This window comes from Gadus chalcogrammus, chromosome 4 (assembly GCF_026213295.1).
Source record: "Gadus chalcogrammus isolate NIFS_2021 chromosome 4, NIFS_Gcha_1.0, whole genome shotgun sequence".
NCBI lineage: Eukaryota > Metazoa > Chordata > Actinopteri > Gadiformes > Gadidae > Gadus > Gadus chalcogrammus.
This window is the reverse complement of record NC_079415.1, coordinates 35,306,577-35,331,686: the sequence shown is the minus strand read 5'-3', so window position 1 is coordinate 35,331,686 and position 25,110 is coordinate 35,306,577. Positions and strand designations below refer to the sequence as shown.

The window sequence follows — 25,110 nt, the reverse complement described above, 5'->3', positions numbered from 1 at the left end:
GACGTCGACCCCCCCCCCCTCCACCTCTCCTTTGAGCACCACCCTCCACCACCTTAGCATTCGTAGTGAGCGCTAGGCTAACCCCCCGGGGCAACACAACAAGCGTGTCCCAGCCAACACTGATGGTCTTGGCCCGGCCGAGACGCTTCCCGCTCCGGGGCTCCGGGACCAGAGGCCGTCTGGAGCACATTAGCCCCCCCCCCCCCCCAGCCCTCGCCACTCGGCCCCTCGGGTCTCTGTCCACCGCAGCGCTGCCCCCGGTGGCCGTCGCCGGTACTGCAGGGTCTGAGGTGTGAGGGGGGGGGGGGGGAGCGTCTGACTGCTGCTGAACGCTCCTGACGGTGTTTTAACCTGCTGCTACGTCACATGCCTCGTGTTCAGATCTTACCATGTATCTCAGGGCTCCACCACGACGGCCACCGACTCAAATCTCCTCCGGTGTTCTCGGCAACTTATACACCACCCATACCCCACTGCCCCACCCATACCTCACTAGTGCTGACTTCACTACACCACCCATACCTCACTACACCACCCATACCTCACCAGTGCTCCCCACTCACAATCTCAAACCCACAATTGACACTTGACCTTTAGGCGGAAGCTTCTGGAAAACATCAACAGAAAGGGTGGAGGAGGCATCTCTCTCTCTCACCCTCTCTCTCTCTCCCTCTCAGTTCTGACAGAGCTCCTCATAAACACGCAGACACACACATAAACACACAAGCCTGCACAACCGCAACCCACATCTATGCATAAACCGTTACACAAACACACACCCACACACAGAAACTCTATTTACTAACACAACATACATCTATAAATACACAACACACGTGTGCACGTACACACACACACACACACCAACACACACCACATCCTGATCGACCGGTCACATGTCCTGCATTTAAAGCAGGACACAGCTCCACTCCTCTGACAACACAGGAAAGAGAGAGAGACAGAGAGACAGAGACAGAGAGAGAGACAGAGACAGAGACAGAGAGAGAGACAGAGACAGAGACAGAGAGAGAGAGAGAGAGAGAGACAGAGACAGAGACAGAGACAGAGACAGAGACAGAGAGACAGAGACAGAGAGAGAGACAGAGAGAGACAGAGACAGAGACAGAGACAGAGACAGAGACAGAGAGAGAGACAGAGACAGAGACAGAGAGAGAGAGAGAGAGAGACAGAGACAGAGACAGAGACAGAGACAGAGACAGAGAGAGAGAGAGAGAGAGAGAGAGAGAGAGAGAGAGAGAGAGAGACAGAGACAGAGACAGAGACAGAGACAGAGACAGAGAGAGAGAGAGAGAGAGAGAGAGAGAGACAGAGACAGAGACAGAGACAGAGACAGAGAGAGAGAGAGAGAGAGAGAGACAGAGAGACAGAGACAGAGAGAGAGACAGAGACAGAGACAGAGACAGAGAGAGACAGAGACAGAGAGAGAGAGAGAGAGACCGGTTCTCACTGAGCTCTGTGTTCATGGCATCGTTTCCGTGACTACGGCCATCCCTCAGGCAACGGTTTAAATGAAGATGGAGAAGGAGGCTGTAACAACACAACAAACTCCACACACACACAAACACACACTCCTACACACACACGTTAGACTGACCGCTGACACACCATAATACAAAACATACCACACACACAAACATGGTGCACATGGATCGTGTGTGTGCGCGGTATGTTATTGTGTTATGGTATGTAAGCGGGTCGGTTTAACACGCGTGCGCATGCGTGCGTGCGTGCGTGCGTGCGTGCGTGCGTGCGTGCGTGCGTGCGTGTGTGTGTGTGTGTGCGCGTGCGTGTGTGCGTGTGTGTGTGTGATAAGCCTCTCCTCCATAAGGATCCCATCATGGATGGTTCTCACGCCTGTCAGGAAGAACATACATACCATCCTTACACACACACACTATCCATACACACACACACACACACACACACACACACTGTAACAGACATATCATCTATACCACACACACACCACTATACGCTACACCCACACACACACACACACACACTTTACACACACTTTATTACAATACTCTCAAGCACTGAACCTGAAGTCCAAATCACTGCACTGTATTCAAGGTTGAGCCTCTAGTGCTGAACTTATTAAAGTAATAATACAAACCTGTCATGTTATACTGTACCTCCATAATGGGGAAATAAAACCTACAATCTGTCTCCCCCCTCAGACTCTGTCTCCCCCCTCAGACTCTGTCTCCCCCCCTCAGACCGTCTCCCCCCTCTGACTCTGTCTCCCCGGCTCAAACCGTCTCCCCCCTCAGACTCTGTCTCCCCCCTCTGACTCTGTCTCCCCCCTCTGACTCTGTCTCCCCCCTCAGACTCTGTCTCCCCCCTCAGACTCTGTCTCCCCCCTCAGACTCTGTCTCCCCCCTCTGACTCTGTCTCCCCGGCTCAAACTGTCTCCCCCCTCTGACTCTGTCTCCCCCCCTCAGACAGTCTCCCCCCTCAGACTCTCCCCCCTCTGACCCTGTCTCCCCCCTCAGACTCTCCCCCCCTCTGCCTCCCCCCTCTCCCCCCTCTGACCCTCCCCCAGACACTCCCCCCTCAGACTCCCCCCCCCTCTGCCTCCCCTCTCTCCCCCCTCCCCCAGACTCTCCCCCCTCAGACTCTCCCCCTCTGCCTCCCCCCTCTCCCCCCTTCCTGTGTTCACTCATCTCTAACTCGTCCATCCGTTAGCATGTCCAAACGTTAGCCGCTCTGCGCTTCAGAACCCAAACGTTGACGGTTCAGGGATCAGTATTAAATAAACACGTTAGCTCTTCTTGGACGAACGCCGGATAAACCGAGCAAATCACTCGGGATTAGTTAAGATAATCCTCTGATGAGTCCGCCCAAATCATGGCTGTCCATTAAACAACACGATTTGGATTCGGCCAGAGGTTCGTCGCGGCTACAGAGACGCAACGCGGCACTAGCATGCTTACCTAGCATGCTTACCTAGCATGCTTACCAAGAATGCTAACCTACACTGCCTACCTGGCATGCTTACCTAGCATGTTTACCTAGCAAGCTAACCTGTGAATCACAGCTGGAGTCGCCGGGGATGATGGGGGCGATGGGGGGGGGGGGGTTTGGGGGGCTCTCACTGGGGTCACCGGGGGTCTGGGGTCAAGTGGCGCTCCGGACCCCCGCACCCGGAATGATTAATGGGATATCCGGAAGCACTGCCCCGGCAGTGGGGGCTACCATGGAAACACAGAGGCCTATTGTAGAGACATCCATTGACCTGGGACGGGGGGGAGGTGGCGGGACGGGGGGCAGACAACGTGCCACGGGGTTAGCTTAGCAGCTAACCAGGGTTAGCTTAGAAGCCAATGATATAAAGTCTCTCCCCCCCCCCCCCCCCCAGTGTGTTAGTAATCCATGCTTTAAACCCTTCATGAAGACGGACCCTCATGCCCCCCCCCCCCCCCCCTCAACAGATCTCACACTCTGTCCGTGTGACAGGGTGCGTACGGGGGTGAGGCTCCTGGGGAGGTAACACTAAGCAGTGATGAGCCCCCAGAGGAGGCCACCCCCAGACCCCGCCCCCTCTGAGACTCCTCCCACCACAGCAGATGGCCTGGGATTAGCATGCTAATGCTGGGGGGGGGTCCCCTCTGTGTGTGTGTGTGTGTGTGTGTACAGTATGTGTATGCATGTGTGTATGTGTATGCGTTGTTTGCGTGTATGCGTATGTGTGTATGTGTGTGTATGTGTATATGTGTGTATATATCGTCCGGCTCACTAAGGAGCCAATGAAAAGAGAGAGGAGGGAGCACAAGCCCCTCCCCCTCCTTTATATATCCCTCAGGGTCATGTTATGTTTTTCCAGAAGCCACGCCCCCTCCTCCCTCTGCCCCTCCCCTTCCCTTGTTCCCTGGAAGATCACCGTGGCAACGGCCAATTAGAGGAGGGCCGGGGCAACACCGGGTCAGGTGGATTTAGATATGGTAATGAGGAGGAGGGGGGAGGGGGGAGGGGGAGGGAGAGCAGTGGGAGGGAAGGAGAGGAGGAGGAGGAGGAGGAGGAGGAAAACCAGAATAAAGAAGAAGGTGGCAGGTGAGTAGGAGAAGATCCTCAACTCAACTCTACTGCACCTCAGTACTACGATGGAGTAGTACTACTGCACCTCAGTACTACGATGGAGTAGTACTACTGCACCTCAGTACTACGATGGAGTAGTACTACTGCACCTCAGTACTACGATGGAGTAGTACTACTGCACCTCAGTACTACGGGGGGCTGCTCCCGGGTGTAAAGGTGCAGTGGGCCCCCCTCTCTCAGACGGAGGCACGCCCCGAAGGTCGCCGGTTCGATCCCCGGCTCCTCCTGGCAGAGGGTCGAGGTGTCCCTGAGCGAGACGCCTCACGCTGACCCCTCCCGACCAGCTTGGCCGTCGCCCTGAGGGCCTCGACCCCGCCGTCGGGGGGGGGGGGGGACGCATCGCTGTGGACGAGAGCGTCGGCCGAAAGGCACCGAAAATGCGGAACGAAATTCGTGCACGAAGGGGGGGGGGGGGGGGGGGGGGCTTGAGTGAGCCGTCCCTTTGGGCTCTACAGCAACACTCAACGCTTCATATACTGTCTAGCCGGGGGGGGGGGGGGGGGGAGATGTAACAGAACAGAGCGGGGGGGTGTAACAGAACACGCTTGGTGGTACCCCCCCCATGGTGGACGTCTGGTTCCTCCATCCTCTATGACCCCGGGACGTGGGACGGACCACAACATTTCCCAGAATGCACTTGGCAGCGGCCCCCCCTGAGTGACAGGTGGAGACGGACTGGGTCCACTCATGGGACAGGAGGCGGTGTGTTTTAGGGTGTTGGCTGTCCGGGGTCAGGGTCCCCCCCCCACCCCTCCTGATAGGACCGCCCCCCGGTGTGGGGGTCCGGCCCGGAGGGGGGGGGGGTCCCCCTCTGAATGAAGGGCCCTCTGAACCCCGGTGGGCCCGGGGCCAGAGGGAAAAGCTGAGGACCCCATTCATCAGGCCTCCATCTGGACCCCGGGCTCGGACCGGGGGGAACAGAGGCCGACTGTAGGGGGCCGGGTCCGACTGGACTGGGACACGCACACACTGTATATGACCACAAACACACGCACGCACGCACGCACACAGACACATACTGTGTACACAAAAACACACAACTGAGAGCACATTGTATGCACACACACACACTGTACACACACACACATACACACTGGGAACAGGCTGTACACACACACACGCTTACTGACAAACACACACATACACACTGAGAGTGCACCGTATACGCTCAAACACATGCCAAGCTGTAACACACACTGTAACCACACACACTGGGAGCACACTGCACGCACACACACACACATTTGTACTGACACACACGCTGTTCAAACGCACACACATGTTGCAATTCCCTCTCTCCCTCTCTCCCTCTCCCCCTCTCCCTCCCCCTCTCCCCCTCTCCCTCTCTCCCTCTCTCTTCATGCCATCACACGCCAAGTCCCCCCCCCCCTCTCCCTGATCAACACAACGCCCCCAAGCCCCCCCCCCCCCAGTGTTACCGCGGTAACCACCTGCCAGAGCAGACGCCGCTGCGACCGCGGCGTGTTAGCCAACAATAGCATCATTCATCACCAGATGCTAACAGCAGCCGCAGAGCCACAGCCAACCGCTTAGCCGCTAACAGTTAGACAGTTAGACAGTACAGGTCGTTAAGGAGCAGGTAGGGGTTAGACAGTACAGAGACAGGTCGTTAAGGAGCAGGTAGGGGTTAGACAGTACAGAGACAGGTCGTTAAGGAGCAGGTAGGGGTTAGACAGTACAGAGACAGGTCGTTAAGGAGCAGGTAGGGGTTAGACAGTACAGAGACAGGTCATTAAGGAGCAGGTAGGGGTTAGACAGTACAGAGCCTGTTCGGAAAGATGCATCAAAACAGATTCTCTGGTGATGCAAAGCCTTACTGCGAGAGTTTACACACACACACACACACACACACACACACACACACACACACACACACACACACACACACACACACACACACACACACACACACACACACACACACACACACACACACACACACACACACACACGCCGTCTCCACGGACGTCAAATCTGTCGGTGACCCAGACTAGAAGGATTTAGGATGACGCCGTTACCGCGGCAAACTTGCTGCCATGACAACCAAAGCAACATTCAACCTGCACAACGGAGTTGCACCTCCGCCGGCCCTCGATATCAGCGCCAGGTCTGGTGTACAGCGAACACGATCAGGAGCTGGTTAATCAATTAGCTGATTAACGAGTTCATCAGTCACGTGCTGTGGATTAGACAGCAGAGTCTGAGCTGACTCTGGATCATAAACACCCTCCCTCCTCCAGGGGACGACCGGGAGATTATAGGACGAGACAAGAGCGGATCAGACCACCACGCCCCAAAACACTGCCCACGAACCGCACGTCAAAGACTACACATGAGTGACACACACGGATATCATACACTGCATACATAAACAAATGATATGATGTGAATAAAAAACCATGGTGAAGGCTATGTTATATAATATACATATGATATGTATCATATACATTTGACCGTTGTTTCATTGATGCGATAATTGATGTTCAATGGGTCAGGAATGTTCCAGAACCGATTGAGGACACCATAGAGGGCACTTTGTGTGTGTGTGTGTGTGTGTGTGTGTGTGTGTGTGTGTGTGTGTGTGTGTGTGTGTGTGTGTGTGTGTGTGTGTGTGTGTGTGTGTGTGTGTGTGTGTGTGTGTGTGTGTGTGTGTGTGTGTGTGTGTGTGTGTGTGAGATTCGATGTGACAGGCGCTGTCAGGGTCTGTTTGAGAGGATCCCAGCCAGCGCTAAGCTAAGAGGACAGTAGCCTAGCGCTAAGCTAAGAGCACAGTAGCCTAGCGCTAAGCTAAAAGCACAGTAGCCTGGCGCTAAGCGAACAGAAAACTACAGCTAGGCTAAGAAGACAATTATAGCCTAGCGCTAAGCAAAGCTAAAAGGCAATTAGAGCTAAGCTACGGGCACAATGGCATTAAGCTAGGAGGACTTAACCCCAGTGCTAAGATAAAAGCACAGTCGCACTAAGCTAAGAGGTCAGCAGTGTTTATGCTGAGTCACGCTACGTGACAAATACCCCGATTTTGTAGCCGATGTTGCGCCCGATTTTCCGCCTCCGACACTGAGCAGCAAAGCCCTGATTGGTCGATGGTTCAACAGATTTTTCCTCCATATTACCCGTAATGTGGGGGTGTTAGGAGTGTTTCTTAACGACCAGGCCGAACCGGTTCTAACATCGCGTCCACACTACCGCCGTCCGTCGACGGATGGGGGCTTTCTGACGTAGCCACGTGTTTTCACGAGTTGTACCACAAAGGCGATTCCTTGGATAGGGTCCTTGCGTATATTTGCATAACGGAACTGATTGGCCGACGGATCCGTCGCTCCCTGAAAGGAACTTTTGCGTCAACATTTTTGACGCAGGCCACGGAGCCGCCAGAAACGGACAGACCCACAATGCATTTCGAGAGCGCCACAGTCAAAGTCAATAACATCCGTCGACAGATGTGTGCACACAAGGCACTGTGTCAGCAACACACCAGCAGTGTGTCTGTAACACACCAGTAGTGCGTCTGTAACACACCAGTAGTGTGTCCACCTCTGGCTGGTGTGTCTCCAGTGTGTGTCGGAATCAGAATCAACTCTAATGTTCTGGTTTAGCCTCCCTGCAGGGTACACACTGCCGGCTTGAAGCAACAAATGCTAGCAAGGCACGTAGCAATTAGCCTCGAGTAGCGTTTCAAAATACTTTTATGTGTGTGTGTGTGCGTGTGCGTGTGCGTGTGCGTGTGTGTGCGGGCATCCATATGCGTAACTAATAACATGCACCAAATCTGTAACGGACTTAAGTATAGAGAACGAGCAAGAATAATAAACTAAACGACCAGCAACCCCCTCCCCCCCGTGATTGACAGGCCAGGTGATTGACAGGCCAGGTGATTTCCTCGAGCAAATCAGAGGAAATATGCCCTGATTCTTCAGAAGTGAGGTGCGAGTGTCTGAATGGTCTCACACAGAGAGGCGTAAGCAACAGATATCTCTCACACACACACACACACACACACACACACACACACACACACACACACACACACACACACACACACACACACACACACACACACACACACACACACACACACACACACACACACACACACACACACACACTTAACAGCCACTCAACAGAGATATCGATGGATTGTTTGTGACCGGCGGCTGTGAACAACCGCGCGCGGACATAAAAGGATGGAGAGGCACGCGCGCAGGAAGATGAATGAACGAGTGAATAATGAATGACTTGCAAGATCCACTCGCAGTTTCCCCTGAAGGGGGGGGGGCGGTGACAGCGCACGAGGTTGCTTCGACAAAAAGACGACTCCCCCAAAACACAGACCCAACACGCGCCACCGGAACCGGGCCCAACCCACCTGGCGTTGAAAGGGCCGAATCTCGCAGCGTCTATTGCGCGCGCAGCGAGATCGATTCACGACACATTCCCGGGAAATAAAGGCGAGGAGCTGGCGGCTCTGTAGCTGACTGATGGAGAGGCGGCTGGGGAGGTCAGTCTGGGGGGGTCGGAGGGGTCTGGGGGACGTGGGGTGGTCTGAGGCGGTCTGGGGGGTCTGAGTCTGCGCTATGCGTCGCGCGATTCAGCAGAGTCGCTCCCTGGCTTGGAGCTGAACAAAGACACCGGCTACACGCGCGCGCGAACACACGCACGCGCTTGAGCACACGCACACGGTCTTTTACCAGTGAGCACAGTATTCATGCGCAGGATGTGATTAAAATAAAATAAAAATATTCATGATCAGAGGAGGTTGCTGAGCGACGGTTTGTTTAAAATAAAGACAATCTGAAGAATAACCGACTTCTGTATAATATATACGGAGTGATGCGGTCTGCAGGTCCGACCACATCACTGCTCATCACAGACACACACGCGCACGAGCCGCTCGGGACTGATCACACCGGTCCCCATGACACGCACACGCACACACGCACAATAATTCAACAACTTTGCAGTGCAAGTAAACCGGGAGACGCATGGTGACTAAACGCGCCAAGACATCACGCAACCGGGGGTTTAACGTGAGCACCGCTCCTACCTGCTGCTGCAGATCCGTGCTGGTATCCGTGCGCGTGTGAGGGGCGCTCGGGAGGCGACACAGAGGCTCTACTGGCCCCGCCCTCCCCGCGGGTCGGTACCGTAGCGCCGGATGTAGAGGCGCAGCGAGGTTGGGATTGGTGGCGGTGGAAGGACGCTGGAGGGAGCGTCTACTACGGTAGACAAATAATAATGAACACGGATATATATGAAATATACGTTCTGCTGGGCACAACCAACACATGCAGCGATACACACACACACACACACACACACACACACACACACACCAATATTTACAACACGCACACATAAACACACACAACAATATTTATAACACACACAAACACACACACAGACTACAATATTTACAGCACGCACAAACACATACACGCACACATAAAGACTACAATAATGCCCCCCCCCCCCCCCCCACACACACACACACACACACGCAGGCAGGTGTATGGTTATGATCCTCATGCGTTTCCGTACATTGTGCAGCTCGGTGCAGCCCGCCGCTGGCTGCTGCTGAGCGGTGCGCAGCGGAGAGACACACCGCCACCTGGGTGTGGCTCTCTGTTGCTGATGATGAGTGCTGAGAAGAGGGGGGGGGGGGGGGGGGGTGGACGAGAGAGAGAGAGAGAGAGAGAATCTGCTGGGGTAGAACGCCCTTTCTACACCCCCCCCCACACACACACACACACACCCGGACAACCGGCAGATGAGCGCGAGCTGCACGAGGGAACACCCGGTTTTTACGACACGCGCTGTTAAGTTACCGTCGGCCCGGGGGCCACCTGCTGCTCCGTGGCCACCCGGAGGAACCGCACGGATGTGCTGGACAGATGCGTCGTTCCTGATTGGTCGGCTAGGGTTAATATTTACCTTTTATTGCACGGAACTATGGACATTTTGGAAACCCCATAATGAACTTCCCCTCACTCAGGGAAACCCAGTGGGAATATACAGCCTTTAAAATAAGATAAGATGGATCTAATAGAAACCGAACCGTTTTTAACTGAAAAACTGGTTCAGTCTGGTTCAGTCAATAAGGAATCAAAAAGTGTCTCAGCAAAGGTGAAACCTGCCAGAGTAAAGTAAAGGGATCTAGTCCGTGACGACACCGCCCCCGAGTGGCGGAGAGACGCCACCGCCCCAGAGGAGAGACGCCGCCTTCCCCCAGTGGCGGAGAGACGCCACTGCCCCTAATCCCTGCTAGTTAAAATTGACCATTATGGGAATATATTTATGGAAAGCGGCAGAAAGTGAAATTGACAGAAAAACAAAGTGTGTTTTTTTTTATTGGACAAATTATCAAGTTCTCACAGTAGACAATACATTTTAAAGTTAGGCCACATAAGCTAATGTGATTTGTTAACATTTATTAAATTGGCTCTTTGTTTTAGTGCTCCGTTGACGCGAGGGCATTTGATAATGTCAGGCGATAAACTACCGTCATAAGTGCTTAGAAAGTAGTAACAACAAACGCAAACCCAAATCAGTCTACGTAATTAAAAGACTGAGATAATGATTTGAACTCAATGTGGCGGTGAAAGATTCATAATCATTCATTCATTGGCATCATGATTGTGTGAATCTGAATGGATTTGAACTGCAATGAGTGTTCTAAGGACACTTGGTAGAATTACACCCCGGCAATCAAGTTTAATTTCTACATTAGATCATATAAGGTTACCCCCTGTCTGTTGGCTCCACTCACGGGGCCAGCTGGCTTAGAGTTCTTGGTAACCAACGGCAACGACCCTGGGGCCAAAAATCTGATTGTACCTTGGTGCACTCGCTCTTCGATTTGATTCACTTTTGTTTATATAGAAACACACACACACACACACACACACACACACACACACACACACACACACACACACACACACACACACACACACACACACACACACACACACACACACACACACACACACACACGATGGACGCCCTCTGAACACCTTTTGGTTTTAACACAAAATGGAGACTGGAAAAGAAGTCCTTGTCTCTCCACATCGCTCCAGTACTTACTACAGCCCAGAATCTTTACACGTGCACGCATCTAAAAGCGGACCTAACAGAGCAAACGGCCCCCCCAGTCTGGGGACCCCCACCCTGAGGAAGAGGAGCACCCTGCTGAAGACCACCCTGAGGAAGAGCCCCTTGGTCTTCCTCACTTGGTGCTGACGATGGTGCGGGCGATCAGCTCCTTCATGATCTCGTTGGTGCCCCCATAGATGGGCTGCACCCGGGAGTCCACGAAGGCCCTGGTGGGGGGGGGGGGGGGGGGACACGGGGGGGTCAGTAGCTTTATATACCAGGGTACTCTACACCTAGTCACAGTAGAAGGGCTTCTTATGGTCCCACGCTCCCGCAACGCAACGACCACGCAGACGCCTCGACGCGGTCGAGAACCTTTATGGTTCTGCGTCGGGTTTTAGCGAGCGGACCAATCACAGCCCTGGCTGCTGCGGCGCCTCGACGGAAGGTTACGGTTTATGGCAGGCGCACGTCCGGCCTTTGCGGCGGACGCAAGGAGGGTCCTTAGCCCCCCTTGCGTTGCGGGAACCATGTAAAGCCCTTAAGAGTTACATTTGCAGAGAGAGAGAGAGAGAGAGAGAGAGAGAGAGAGAGAGAGAGAGAGAGAGAGAGAGAGAGAGAGAGAGAGAGAGAGAGAGAGAGAGAGAGAGAGAGAGAGAGAGAGAGAGAGAGAGAGAGAGAGAGAGAGAGAGAGAGAGAGAGAGGAGAGAGAGAGAGAGAGAGACTGCCCACTCACTTGGCGATGGGGTACTCCATCATGTATCCCCAGCCTCCGTGCATCTGCACACACTGGGTGGCGACCTTGTTCTGGAGGTCAGACGCCCTGCGGAACATAGACACACACAATTATTACCCCAACCTTATTCCTGGTTAGGGTGAGGAGGAGGAGGAGGAGGAGGAGGAGGAGGAGGAGGAGGAGGAGGAGGAGGAGGAGGAGGAGGAGGTTCTTCACCAGCACTTGGCCATGGAGGCGGTGGAGGAGTCCAGCCTCTTCTCGCCGTGGATCTGCAGGCAGCTGTCCAGGAAGGCCCGGCCCACGCAGATCTCCGTCTTCATCTCCGCCAGCTTGTGCTGCACCGTCTTGAGACGCACAACACAACAACCGTCTTGAGACGTACAACACAACAACAAGACAACCGTCTGAGTCCCGCAACACAACAACAGCCTCAGCCTGCCGCGCAACGCCCGGTTAAACCTGCACTGAGTGCCTTCTCCCTTCAGCAACCTGACATTTTACCTCTACTAGATCGAGGAAGCTACAGCTATTGCTACTTAACCTCAGGCAGAATGAGAACGAGTCACGTGCAGCTGGGATTCAAACCCCTGAACCCCCCCCATCCTGACGTAAGCGAGTCATGGTTGGGCCCTCCTCAGACCTGCAGGTGGGCGATGGTCTTCCCGAAGGCCTTCCTCTGCATCACGTAGTTCCTGGTCTCCTCAAACATGAACTCACAGCTGGCGATGGCCATGTCTGCGATCAGCAGGCGCTCCTGGAGACAGAGCACGGCAGGAGGGCCAGCATCAGACACACCGACGGCGTTACAGACAAGAGACACCCCGCACAGAATAGGCTCACGTTACACACGACAGACTCACACACATGACAGACTCACACACACGACACTCAGACACGACAGACGCAAAGAGAACAGACTCCCCCAACAGACTCCCAGAGAACAGACTCCCAGAGAACAGACTCACACACAACAGACTCACACACAACAGACACACAGAGAACAGACTCCCAGAGAACAGACTCCCAGAGAACAGCCTCCCAGAGAACAGCCTCCCAGAGAACAGCCTCCCAGAGAACAGCCTCCCAGAGAACAGCCTCCCAGAGAACAGCCTCCCAGAGAACAGCCTCCCCCACTGACAGTAACACCCCCCGCGGGGCTGTCGTACCTGCGGCAGCTCGTTCATCAGGTAGTAGAAGCCCTTGTTCAGCTCCCCCAGCAGGGCACTGGCCGGCAGCCTCACGTCCTCGAAGAACAGCTCCGCCGTGTCCTGGGGGGGGGGGGGGGGACCCGCCGTGTTATGGACCCGCCAGAAGGATTGTTTGATTACCTGGGCCTGTGTGTAGTGTGTGGGAAGTGTGTGGGTAGTGTGTGGGAAGTGTGTGGGAAGTGTGTGTGTAGTGTGTGATTACCTGGGCCTTCAGAAGGAGTGTGTGAGTAGTGTGTGTGTGTGTGTGTGTGTGTAGTGTGCGAGTAGTGTGTGTGTGTGTGTGTGTGTGTGTGTGTGTGTGTGTGTGTGTGTGTGTGTGTGTGTGTGTGTGTGTGTGTGTGTGTGTGTGTGTGTGTGTGTGTGTGTGTGTGTGTGTAGTGTGCGAGTAGTGTGTGGGTAGTATGTGTGTGTGTGTGTGTGTGTGTGTAGGGTGTGTAAGTACCTGGGCCTTCAGAAGGAGTGTGTGAGTAGTGTGTGAGTAGTGTGTGAGCAGTGTGTGGGTAGTGTGTGAGAGTTTTGTGTGTGAGTAGTGTGTGTGAGTTATGTGTGTGAGTAGTGTGTGTGAGTTATGTGTGTGAGTAGTGTGTGTGAGCAGTGTGTGAGCAGTGTGTGGGCAGTGTGTGTGTGTGTGTGTGTGTGTGTGTGTGTGTGTGTGTGTGTGTGTGTGTGTGTGTGTGTGTGTGTGTGTGTGTGTGTGTGTGTGTGTGTGTGTGTGTGTAGCGGGTGAGAGTTTTGTGTGCGAGTAGTGTTCGAGTAGTGTTCGAGTAGTGTTCGAGTAGTGTTCGAGAAGTGTGTGGGCAGTGTGTGGGCAGTGTGTGTGAGCAGTGTGTGAGCAGTGTGTGAGCAGCGTGGAGCAGTGTTCTGAGTTTTGTGCGCGAGTAGTGGGTAAGTAGTGTGTGTGAGTTATGTGTGTAAGCAGTGTGTGTGTAGTGTGTGAGCAGTGTGTGAGCAGTGTGTGTGTAGTGCGTGAGTACCTGGGCCTTGAGGCCGATCTTGTCCAGCTTGCGCCCCTTCTGGAAACCCTTCATGCCGTCTTCCACCAGGAAGAGGCTGATGCCGTGGGCCGCCGTCTTGGCCTCGCGGTCCGTCACCGTCACCACGACGACCAGGTCGCACATCCACCCGTTGGTGATGAACACCTCCAGGGGAACAGACTTGTTTAGTCGATGAATGAAGCACACAACACAAGAGTAGCTCTCTTGGCACTTGAACTACTTTGGTACGTTCCTGTACACGTGTACAGTTAGAGCTGTGTTGAAAAAATCGATTTTCCGATTTTTAATCGATTCGCATATTAATGACCGATTATCGATTCGTACGTCCAAAGATCGATTTTTTTTAATAAAAAAAAAATTAAAAAATTAATATTTTTTATATTCATGGAAAATATTCATGGGATTCCCCTGAACACTTAGGGTGCTGCATATTCTTGAAAACAAATCTTGAGTGTGGTTTTAGAACAGATTTGAACATGCTCATATAGACGCCATTCAGTGCTTTTACAGTTTAAAATGTTCTGTTCTTATGTTCGCACTTTAAAGAAAAATGCTCAACGTTTACATTTTATACTTCCAGTTTCAGTACTTCTCAGTTTATTAAGTGTGAGCAGTTTTAAAATAAAAATGCTTTTGGTAGCAACCGCTTTTGGGTGAATTCTTAATTATTTTCAAGCGTAATAATAATGCACTGGTTAGTGTCCCAGTGGGAATCCACTGTTGCAGATATAGTCACCTCAATGATGTCCTCCATTTATTGTCCTGAATTATCTTTCTTGAAGGTAGATTGACCCTTAACCTTTTCATCAGTCTTCCAGCCATCAGTAACTACCAATACTTGTAAGATTTGCGGTTTAATATTGATATAATACTAGTTTTAATATGTTGCTTCTCTACACAGTCATGAAGTGAAGGAAACGGTTCAAATACATTTTTCATTTTTAATAACATTAACCCCCGGATCGAATCGAAATCGGATCGAATCGCAAATCAGATCAGAATCGGATGGAATCGGATGGAATCGGAGAAAATCGGAAAAAAATCGATTCTGAAACTTAAAAATCGGAAAAAAATCGATTCTTGAAATGTGAATCGAAACCCAGCTCTATGTACAGTAGCGAAAACGTTTCAAGCTATTGTTAGTAAAGCATGCTTAAAGCTAGCATGTTCAAAGCTAGTGTTAGCGAGCATATTGAAAGAGAGTGTTAGGCTTTTTTAAAGATAGTGTTAGCAAGCATAGTTAAAGCTAACATATTCAGAGCAAGTGTTAGCAAACATGCTTAAAACTAGTGTTAGCAAGCATAGTTAAAGCTAACATATTCAGAGCTAGTGTTAGAAAGCACATTCAAAGCTAGTGTTGACAAGCATATTCAGAGCAAGTGTTAGCAGGCATGCTTAAAACTAGTGTTAGCAAGCATATCCACAGCTACCGTTAGCAAGTTTAGGGAAAGCAAGTGTGTTAGCAAGCATTTTCAAAGCTAGCATTAGCCATCATAAGATGTTTGGAGGTGCTGGCTAATGATAGCCTGTAATTATAATGTTATTGCTGCTTTGAGATAATCGTTTTAAACTCCCAGCACGTGTAGGCTACAGGTGTCAAAATGGTGTTGTTTTTTTCCGGAAGCTTCAGCTCCAAGCGTAGCCGTTTCCCGGCTAACCACCCGACCGTACCTTGTTCCCGTTCAGGATCCAGTCGGAGCCGTCCCTCTTGGCATGCGTCCGAACTCCCTGGAGATCGCTGGCGGACGGAAAGGAAAGACAGAAAACAAAAAACATGGCTGACTCGTACTTACAACACGGACTGCGTTAGAAAGCTAGTTGGGCCAAGCTGAACCGACAGAAGGGTGTTCCGTCCTAGGTTACCGGGCGTTACCGGGCGTTACCGGGCGTTACCGGGGGTTACCGGCGGACGGGGCGGGGCCTCACCTGCCGGCCCCGGGCTCCGTCATGGCGATGGCACTGATGCACTTGCCGGCGGCCATGGGGGGGATGAAGCGCTCCACCTGCTCTGCGTTGCCGTAGTTACTGATGTAGGGCATGACGATGTCCGAGTGCAGAGCAAAGCCAGGGCCGGTGCAGTTACAGTACATCCTGTAACACACCAGGTGGTATAGTAGTTACAGTACATCCTGTAACACACCAGGTGGTATAGTAGTTACAGTACATCCTGTAACACACCAGGTGGTATAGTAGTTACAGTACATCCTGTAACACACGAGGTGGTATAGTAGTTACAGTACATCCTGTAACACCAGGTGGTATAGTAGTTACAGTACATCCTGTAACACACGAGGTGGTATAGTAGTTACAGTACATCCTGTAACACCAGGTGGTATAGTAGTTACAGTACATCCTGTAACACACCAGGTGGTATAGTAGTTACAGTACATCCTGTAACACACCAGGTGGTATAGTAGTTACAGTACATCCTGTAACACACCAGGTGATATAGTAGTTACAGTACATCCTGTAACCCACCAGGTGGTATAGTAGTTACAGTACATCCTGTAACACACCGGGTGGTATAGTAGTTACAGTACATCCTGTAACACACGAGGTGGTATAGTAGTTACAGTACATCCTGTAACACACCAGGTGGTATAGTAGTTACAGTACATCCTGTAACACCAGGTGGTATAGTAGTTACAGTACAACCTGTAACACACCAGGTGGTATAGTAGTTACAGTACATCCTGTAACACCAGGTAGTATAGTAGTTACAGTACATCCTGTAACACACCAGGTGGTATAGTAGTTACAGTACATCCTGTAACACACCAGGTGGTATAGTAGTTACAGTACATCCTGTAACACACCAGGTAGTATAGTAGTTACAGTACATCCTGTAACACACCAGGTGGTATAGTAGTAACAGTACATCCTGTAACACCAGGTGGTATAGTAGTTACAGTACATCCTGTAACACACCGTGGACACAACAGGGTTGTGTAGTAAAGTGTAGTGTGAAATAGTATTAGTAGTAGAGTAGTACTGTTATAGTATGATATAGTATCGTATAAGCAGTACTATAGTACTGTGATAGTATAATATTAGTAGTACTGCAGTACTGTGATAGTGTAGTGTAGTATTGTCATAGTGTAGTGTAGTATAGTATACTACTCACTGCTCCTCCCAGACGACGGCAGCAGAGAGGAGGTCTATAGTATAGTAGTATTGGAGTACTGTAGTATTGTCGTAGTGTAGTATAGTAGTGTAGTAGTACTGTAGTATTGTCATAGTGTAGTAGTACTGTAGTATTGTCATAGTGTAGTGTAGTATAGTATACTACTCACTGCTCCTCCCAGACGACGGCCGCAGAGAGGAGGTCTATAGTATAGTAGTATTGGAGTACTGTAGTATTGTCGTAGTGTATTATAGTAGTATAGTAGTACTGTAGTATTGTCATAGTGTAGTAGTACTGTAGTATTGTCATAGTGTAGTGTAGTAGTACTGTAGTATTGTTATAGTGTAGTGTAGTACTGTAGTATTGTCATAGTGTAGTGTAGTATAGTATACTACTCACTGCTCCTCCCAGACGACGGCAGCAGAGAGGAGGTCTATAGTATAGTAGTATTGGAGTACTGTAGTATTGTCGTAGTGTATTATAGTAGTATAGTAGTACTGTAGTATTGTCATAGTGTAGTAGTACTGTAGTATTGTCATAGTGTAGTGTAGTATAGCAGTGGTTCTTAAACTTTTTGTCTGGCGACCCCACAAAAAAGTATTGTAAGGTCTGACGACCCCACTTTCCCCAAACCCATTCTAAGTCCTTACTCAAAATACCCCCTCAAACGTTAACAACTAAATCAAGCAAAAAATAGTAGGCAAAGTAATTAGTTTTATTTATTCCATATGAACAACAACCGAGAAAACCAAACAATCACGATTAAACAATAGGCTGCCGCTATCAGATCAGAAAAGCACACACACACACACACACACACACACACACACACACACACACACACACACACACACACACACACCACACACACACACACACACACACACACACACACACACACACACACACACACACACACACACACACACACACACACAGCATTAGGCTTACAACGTTACATGAATTATATATATGGCGAGAACAATAACGGTATTTTTTTATTTCGCTTTTCTGGTTTACTATCTTTAACAATTTCAATGGGAAGGGTGGGCCTGCTTCCGTGAACATAGCAAGTTAATTCTAGGAGGAATGCTGCATACGGCGACACGGAGATTTTCCTCCACGGTGCTGAGCCGACATCTGTATTTATTTTTTATATATGCGAGGGACGAAAATGTCTTCTCGCACAGATAGGTCGACCCGAACGGAGTTAGAATGTCCATGGCAGCCTTGGACAATCTGGGGTATTCCTGCGCAACAGACAGCCAGAATTCACCCAGTGATTTTGAGGCAAACGATGTCTGTATGGTTCGGTCACTGGATAGCTCAAGCAGCGCATCTTCGAGCTCAGATGACAGATCGTTTGAAGAGCAGCTGGTGAATGGTTGTCGTATCCAATCATAATTCTCCACATTTCCCGTCGGAAAATATTGATGGAATTTTTCGAGGAGGCTTTGGAGATGAACGTTGATGGAGGCCTTCAATGAATTTACATTCACGTCTTCCTCCTCCAAAAAGTCATGGAGCTCCGAAAACATCTCAAAATCCCCACTCTCCGCACGGACTGCCCAACGCTGCAGCTTTTTTGTGAAAGCATTCACTTTGTCCGAGAGGGTCAGGATGTTAGTGTTAAGGCCTTGTAGTGACAGGTTGAGCATATTTAATTTGTCGAATATGCATGACAAATAAGCAAGACGGGCTATCCATTCCGAGTCAGTGAGATGGTGCGCAAAAGCAGAGTTTGCGTCTGAGAGGAAGGTGCGCACCTCGCTTCGCAACTCTAACAGGCGTGTAAGAACCTTGCCCCGTGAAAGCCACCTAACTTCAGAATGGAAAAGAAGGGATTCGTGTGAAGACCCCATTTCCTGACAGAGAAGGGTGAAGAGTCTAGTATTGAGTGGGCGAGATTTGATGAAATTCACCATTTGAATTGCTGTCTGGGAGAACATTGTTAAGCTCGGGCTCAAGTGTCTTGGATGCCAGGGCTTCTCTGTGGATAATGCAATGGGTGAACTTGGCATGTGGTGCAACGCTAAGGACCTTTGCTTTCAGCCCTTTATTTTTCCCCAACATAGCTGCCGCACCGTCAGTGCATATGCTTAGGCAGTTGGCCCATTGCAGCCCTGCGTCTTCCATCCAACCATTGAGACAATTAAAAATGTCACTGCCGGTACACCTTCCTTCCATCGGAGAGCAGAACAGCATGTCTTCGTGAAGTTTTCCTTCATAACTGTAGCGAACAAACACCAACAATTGTGCGACAACTTGTCACGTCAGTAGACTCATCTAACTGTAAAGAAAACATGCCGTTTTTTACTCTCTCGATTATCTGACATTTCATGTCATTAGCGATCTCGACAATGCGCTTGGACACTGTGTCATTGGAGAGGGGTATTTGCTTGAGCGCACTTGCAATCTTTTCACCATGCATTGCGGTGGTCATCGCAATTGCTGCAGGGAGGATGAGGCTTTCGGCAATTGTGTGTGGCTTCTGTGCTTTTGCCACAAGGTGGGCACTTCGTAGGAAGCTGCCAAGGCTGTGGCGGGCAAGGTTGCTTGCTCATGCACTGCGGTCTTCTGACCTTGCAGGGCAGCTTCTTTTCGCAGAAAGAAAGTCATTTGTTTCGTAGCTTCCTCGGGATGGCGGGTTTCGAGATGTCGTTTCAGTTTGACAGGTTTTAAGCTCTCATTCGCCAGAACATCGCAGCAAATCACGCATTGTGGGTGGTCGAGGTTACCTTTTACTTGGCAACTGAATCCATATTTCAGAAATTCTTTCTGATAATGCCGACGCCTCGTTTGTTCCTTTTTATTCTCACCGGCCTGTAGACTTGTCCCAGGCCGGTGGGACAAGCGATCCTCCTCCGAGGATCGCGGAGGAGTAGACGCACTGGTAGATGGCACTTCCGATGTTTTGTTTGATTTATTAAGCAGCCACCTCTCCATTTTGGCATGTAGGCTACCTATGTGTTTTTATTTTGTTCTACTTCAAATGGCGGCGGGAGCAGATAGTTAAATAGCTTCTATCAGCGGAGTAGCCCATTGGCTGAACCAGATTTAAAAGACGAAAGACCGTTGAAAGACGAAAACATATTTTCTCTCTTCTCGACTTAACTGCGTGTAAAGAGGAAAAGTGTAAGAAAAAGGCCGATTTTTTTTCCAGATTATTATTTTCGGGAAAATATTATTTTCCTTTGTTTCACCTGGCATATTAATAATTTGGGTCATAATAATTGGCGACCCCACGGAAGTTTTTCGGGACCCCATTTGGGGTCGCGACCCCTAGTTTAAGAATCACTGTAGTATAGTATACTACTCACTGCTCCTCCCAGACGACGGCCGCAGAGAGGAGGTCTCCTCCGATCCCCCCCTGCTCCTCCGGGGTCATAACTCCCAGAAGCCCTTGCTCCCCGGCCTTCTCCCACAGCTCCCTGCTCACCTGGCCCGCCTTCTCCCATCTGGGGTTAGACAGTCCACAGCCAGGTAGGGGATAGACATTACAGAGACAGGTAGGGGTTAGACAGTCCACAGACAGGTAGGGGTTAGACAGTCCACAGACAGGTAGGGGATAGACAGTCCACAGACAGGTAGGGGTTAGACAGTCCACAGACAGGTAGGGGTTAGACAGTCCACAGACAGGTAGGGGTTAGACAGTCCACAGACAGGTAGGGGATAGACAGTACAGAGACAGGTAGGGGTTAGACAGTACAGAGACAGGTAGGGGTTAGACAGTACAGAGACAGGTAGGGGTTAGACAGTCCACAGACAGGTAGGGGTTAGACAGTCCACAGACAGGTAGGGGTTAGACAGTACAGAGACAGGTAGGGGTTAGACAGTCCACAGACAGGTAGGGGTTAGACAGTCCACAGCCAGGTAGGGGTTAGACAGTACAGAGACAGGTAGGGGTTAGACAGTCCACAGCCATGTAGGGGTTAGACATTCCACAGCCATGTAGGGGTTAGACAGTACAGAGACAGGTCATTAAGGAGCAGGCAGGGGTTAGACAGTACAGAGAGGTCATTAAGGAGCAGGTAGGGGTTAGACAGTACAGAGACAGGTCATTAAGGAGCAGGTAGGGGTTAGACAGTACAGAGACAGGTCATTAAGGAGCAGGTAGGGGTTAGACAGTACAGAGAGGTCATTAAGGAGCAGGTAGAGGTGAGACAGTCCAGACAGGTCATTAAGGAGCAGGTAGGGGTTAGACAGTCCAGAGACAGGTCATTAAGGAGCAGGTAGGGGTTAGACAGTACAGAGACAGGTCATTAAGGAGCAGGTAGGGGTTAGACAGTACAGAGACAGGTCATTAAGGAGCAGGTAGGGGTAAGACAGTACAGAGACAGGTCATTAAGGAGCAGGTAGGGGTTAGACAGTACAGAGACAGGTCATTAAGGAGCAAGTAGGGGTTAGACAGTACAGAGACAGGACATTAAGGAGCAGGTAGGGGTTAGACAGTCCGACAGGTCATTAAGGGGCAGGTAGGGGTTAGACAGTACAGAGACAGGTCATTAAGGAGCAGGCAGGGGTTAGACAGTACAGAGACAGGTCATTAAGGAGCAGGTAGGGGTTAGACAGTAGACAGGTCATTAAGGAGCAGGTAGGGGTTAGACGGTACAGGGACGGGTCATTAAGGAGCAGGTAGGGGTTAGACAGTACAGAGACAGGTCATTAAGGAGCAGGTAGGGGTTAGACAGTACAGAGACAGGTCATTAAGGAGCAGGTAGGGGTTAGACAGTACAGAGACGGGTCGTTAAGGAGCAGGTAGGGGTTAGACAGTACAGAGACGGGTCATTAAGGAGCAGGTAGGGGTTAGACAGTACAGAGACGGGTCATTAAGGAGCAGGTAGGGGTTAGACAGTACAGAGACAGGTCATTAAGGAGCAGGTAGGGGTTAGACAGTACAGAGACAGGTCGTTAAGGAGCAGGTAGGGGTTAGACAGTACAGAGACAGGTCGTTAGGGCGCCCGCAGGCCTGTTCTAAAAATAGCACAGCTCCTTCTTGAACAACTCTGTCCCACCTTTCTTAAGTCATTGTTGATAATTATTGTGAGAAATCATTAACATGATCAGTGTCTTCACATAGATGAGTACAATTAATCATGAATAATCATATACGTATAACTAAAGGCAATCTGAGCAAATTTGTTATTTCAGAAGAGTATATCAAACTGGGTGCCCTTCGTATGACTCGGTACCAATGAAGTAGCTCTCAGGTTCAAAATGGTAGGTGACCCCAGGGCTAGACAGTACATACTCGCTGTGGTGAGGGACCACCTCCTCCTGGAAGAAGCGGCGTGCGCTCTCCCTGAAGAGGTCGTGGTCCTCGCTGAAGATGCGTCGCGTCCCGACGTCCATCAGTGTCTTGGCGCTCGACGTCTCGGGCCGGAAGGGCGCCGCCGGCTCACCGGAGGGGTGCGCGTGGCCGTGCTGACGCCGTCTGACGGACCGGGGAGAGCACACATGACGTCACAGCGAGGTATTCAAAACAAATGTCAACACGCTGCAGCGAGGGTTGCCAGATTGGGAGGGAAATCTGGCCCAATCTGGCAACGCTCACTGTCAACAACATTGACACTGAAAGGGTCGTTTCGTTGTTCCGCGGTAAAAACGTGCAATATGAAACGCAAGCATGTTCTGCGATCTACAGGTGAATGTTTAGAGTGTCATCGCTCCAGGGGGCAAAGAGCGACCCGAGCACTGACGCGTCCTTTGGAAAACGGGCTTAGTGGGTCAAAGGTGAACCTCCCCTCCTCGGACCTTAACTTCATAGTAGACAACAGAAGACCCTCATAATCCATACGATCACAACGTCCGGATACACTCGGATGACGTGCTGTGTGTGTGTGTGTGTGTGCAGTGGACTTCAAAACGTGCGTCTTTTAAAGAAGAGCCTTTTAGAAGCGTCTCCGGACCGACCTTGACGTGAGGGCGGACAGCGCCGACAGGGAGGACCTCCCGTCGGACAGATAGCGCCGGGCGGCCCGCTGCAGGAACATGTCGCTGGAGGAGGATTGAAGGACGGAGAGCAGACACAATAGACCGACGCGGATATGCAGACTTCTGGTGAACTTGTTGCAGCGAATAAAAGAGAGGGAGCAGAGACCACGCCCAGTCTCTGAGTGGACCCCGCCCCCTCGCTGCAGCCGTGACGTGAGACGGGCTGAAACAGCCACGATCAGACTTTAGAGTGGAATACAATTGTATAAATACAAAATCAAAAGATTACTTAGTATAGATACACAACTAATAGTATTAGTTGAGCATCGATGAAATCAAGGGTTTACAAAAATGATATATAATTGTGCCATTATGCGATCATTTAATCCTAATGGGGTTTAAAGAAATGTGTTTCACTGCTCTCTCTTTTACTGTTCTTTCTTTTCCTCGTTCTGAGGTCAACTTCTTGTCATAAAAAGACGCTGTATTGTTTGGACCGAAGCATTTAAACTGATGATTATGTTTCATGTTGGTGGATTAACATCGTTCCACACATAACTGTTCACTTCCATGACTCACCGCGGGGCGGCGGGCTCTCACATCGACACGGAGCCGTCGTCTCAGGAGCCCAAAGTCTAGCCTACTGCTGACACACAATCAATCAATTATGACCTCGAAAAACAGGGCTTTGATACGCACCATTTATTACCCTTACAATTCAGCGTTTTTGTTTTACGAGTATTTAGAAAAGTTTTTTTTTATTTCATTACTGACAATGGGATTTCTTTTTGGAAACAAACGGTAAATAATGATTGCCCTGTTTTGGTAGCGGACAGAAACATTTTGATGGTTTACTTTTTGCATTAGAAACTGAAGTAGTAAACAAATAATTGTAAAAAATCCCTTTGTAAGTACTAACAATAATAAATCTCCCTCTGTGGGAAATTACAAAAATGAAGTGCTCTATTAAAATAATTAAACATTTCTACAAGAGATCACGGGAGACGGCGTCGACTCGTCCAGGTATGTGCCAGTCAGCACTGTCGGGAACACGCGTACGTACAGCAGCCTATCTTCTGCTTTCGTTGCAAATTGAGAGTCGCAATCTGCTTTCCAAGTTGCTAGAATCCATTCCATGATCAAAACGTCTAGTAGACCAATGGTAAAGTAATAGAACAAGGGAGAAAGCAGACAAACATCCAGTCCAATATGAAAGAAAAAAGCTAGCTTCATTAAGGAATCAAACCCCTTATCCCCGCGTTAATGAGTTGTTCTCTGACTACTAACCCATCAGGTCTTAGTACATGTGATTCAAGAGTTAACCACTTGACAATCTTTAAACTTCGGTTGGCTAGAAATTGTAAAGACAGTGATGTGTGTACATTGTGCGAGTATCCGCCACTCGCGATGTGTGTGCAGTCCAAAATGAAAGAAAAAACCTTGCAAATTGAGAGTCGCAATCTGCTTTCCAAGTTGGTAGAATCCATTCCATAATCAAAACGTCTGGTAGACCAATGGTAAAGTAATAGCATGCACAGAGAAAGACCCATTATTGGTTCTCTCTTTACCACCGACATGCAAAGCGACACGTAGGCCTAAACCCGACGCAGAACCATAAAGGTCCACGACTAGCCTAGGTCGTAACCCCCTTGCGTTGCGTCAACGTGTTACTTGCGAGAGAGACTTCTGAGAGTAGGAGAACGGAACCTTTGTGTTACATGCTTTGATTGTTGCTTTGACAAATAGTTTATTTTCATATTTATTTTCCTTGACTTGGCAACACCTTGTACCAGCATCACCAGCGCCCCAGAGCCCGGGCCGCTGCGTCCACGTAAAGTGACGCAACACAAAACAAAGAACACGGCTGAAATAGCCACGTCC

General features: G+C 50.3%; 2 protein-coding genes across 2 annotated transcripts in view; both read right to left on the bottom strand.

Annotated features, from left to right (window-relative positions):
- The window catches only part of LOC130381045 (microtubule-associated protein 2-like), a 37,733-nt gene extending 28,473 nt beyond the window's left edge, over positions 1-9,260 (bottom strand). The window contains exon 1 of the mRNA XM_056588466.1: positions 9,185-9,260. The gene's annotated coding sequence lies outside the window, so the exon portion shown is untranslated. The remainder of the gene's footprint in view (positions 1-9,184) is intronic.
- A 1,194-nt stretch (positions 9,261-10,454) lies between these two features.
- Positions 10,455-23,389, bottom strand: LOC130381414 (long-chain specific acyl-CoA dehydrogenase, mitochondrial-like). Its single transcript, XM_056589040.1, has 11 exons — positions 23,209-23,389; positions 22,547-22,729; positions 20,616-20,753; positions 16,098-16,262; positions 15,843-15,909; positions 14,151-14,315; positions 13,135-13,236; positions 12,609-12,722; positions 12,185-12,312; positions 11,969-12,055; positions 10,455-11,459 (listed from the first exon to the last, which is right to left on the bottom strand). Exons 1-11 carry the CDS (start codon positions 23,286-23,288, stop codon positions 11,366-11,368), a joined length of 1,323 nt encoding a protein of 440 aa, XP_056445015.1. The 5' UTR covers positions 23,289-23,389; the 3' UTR covers positions 10,455-11,365.
- Positions 23,390-25,110: the final 1,721 nt, after the last annotated feature.

What these genes read in the sequence shown, in the direction of transcription:
- LOC130381414 (XM_056589040.1), bottom strand. Translation starts at nt 23,288, where the DNA reads ATGTTCCTGCAGCGGGCCGCCCGGCGCTATCTGTCCGACGGGAGGTCC. An exon ending in GCCGTCGTCTGGGAGGAGCA is followed by an intron (nt 16,263 to 20,615) that starts GTGAGTAGTATA and finishes GGTGTGTTACAG; the next exon opens with GATGTACTGTAACTGCACCG. An exon ending in ACGGAGCCCGGGGCCGGCAG is followed by an intron (nt 15,910 to 16,097) that starts GTGAGGCCCCGC and finishes TCCGTCCGCCAG; the next exon opens with CGATCTCCAGGGAGTTCGGA.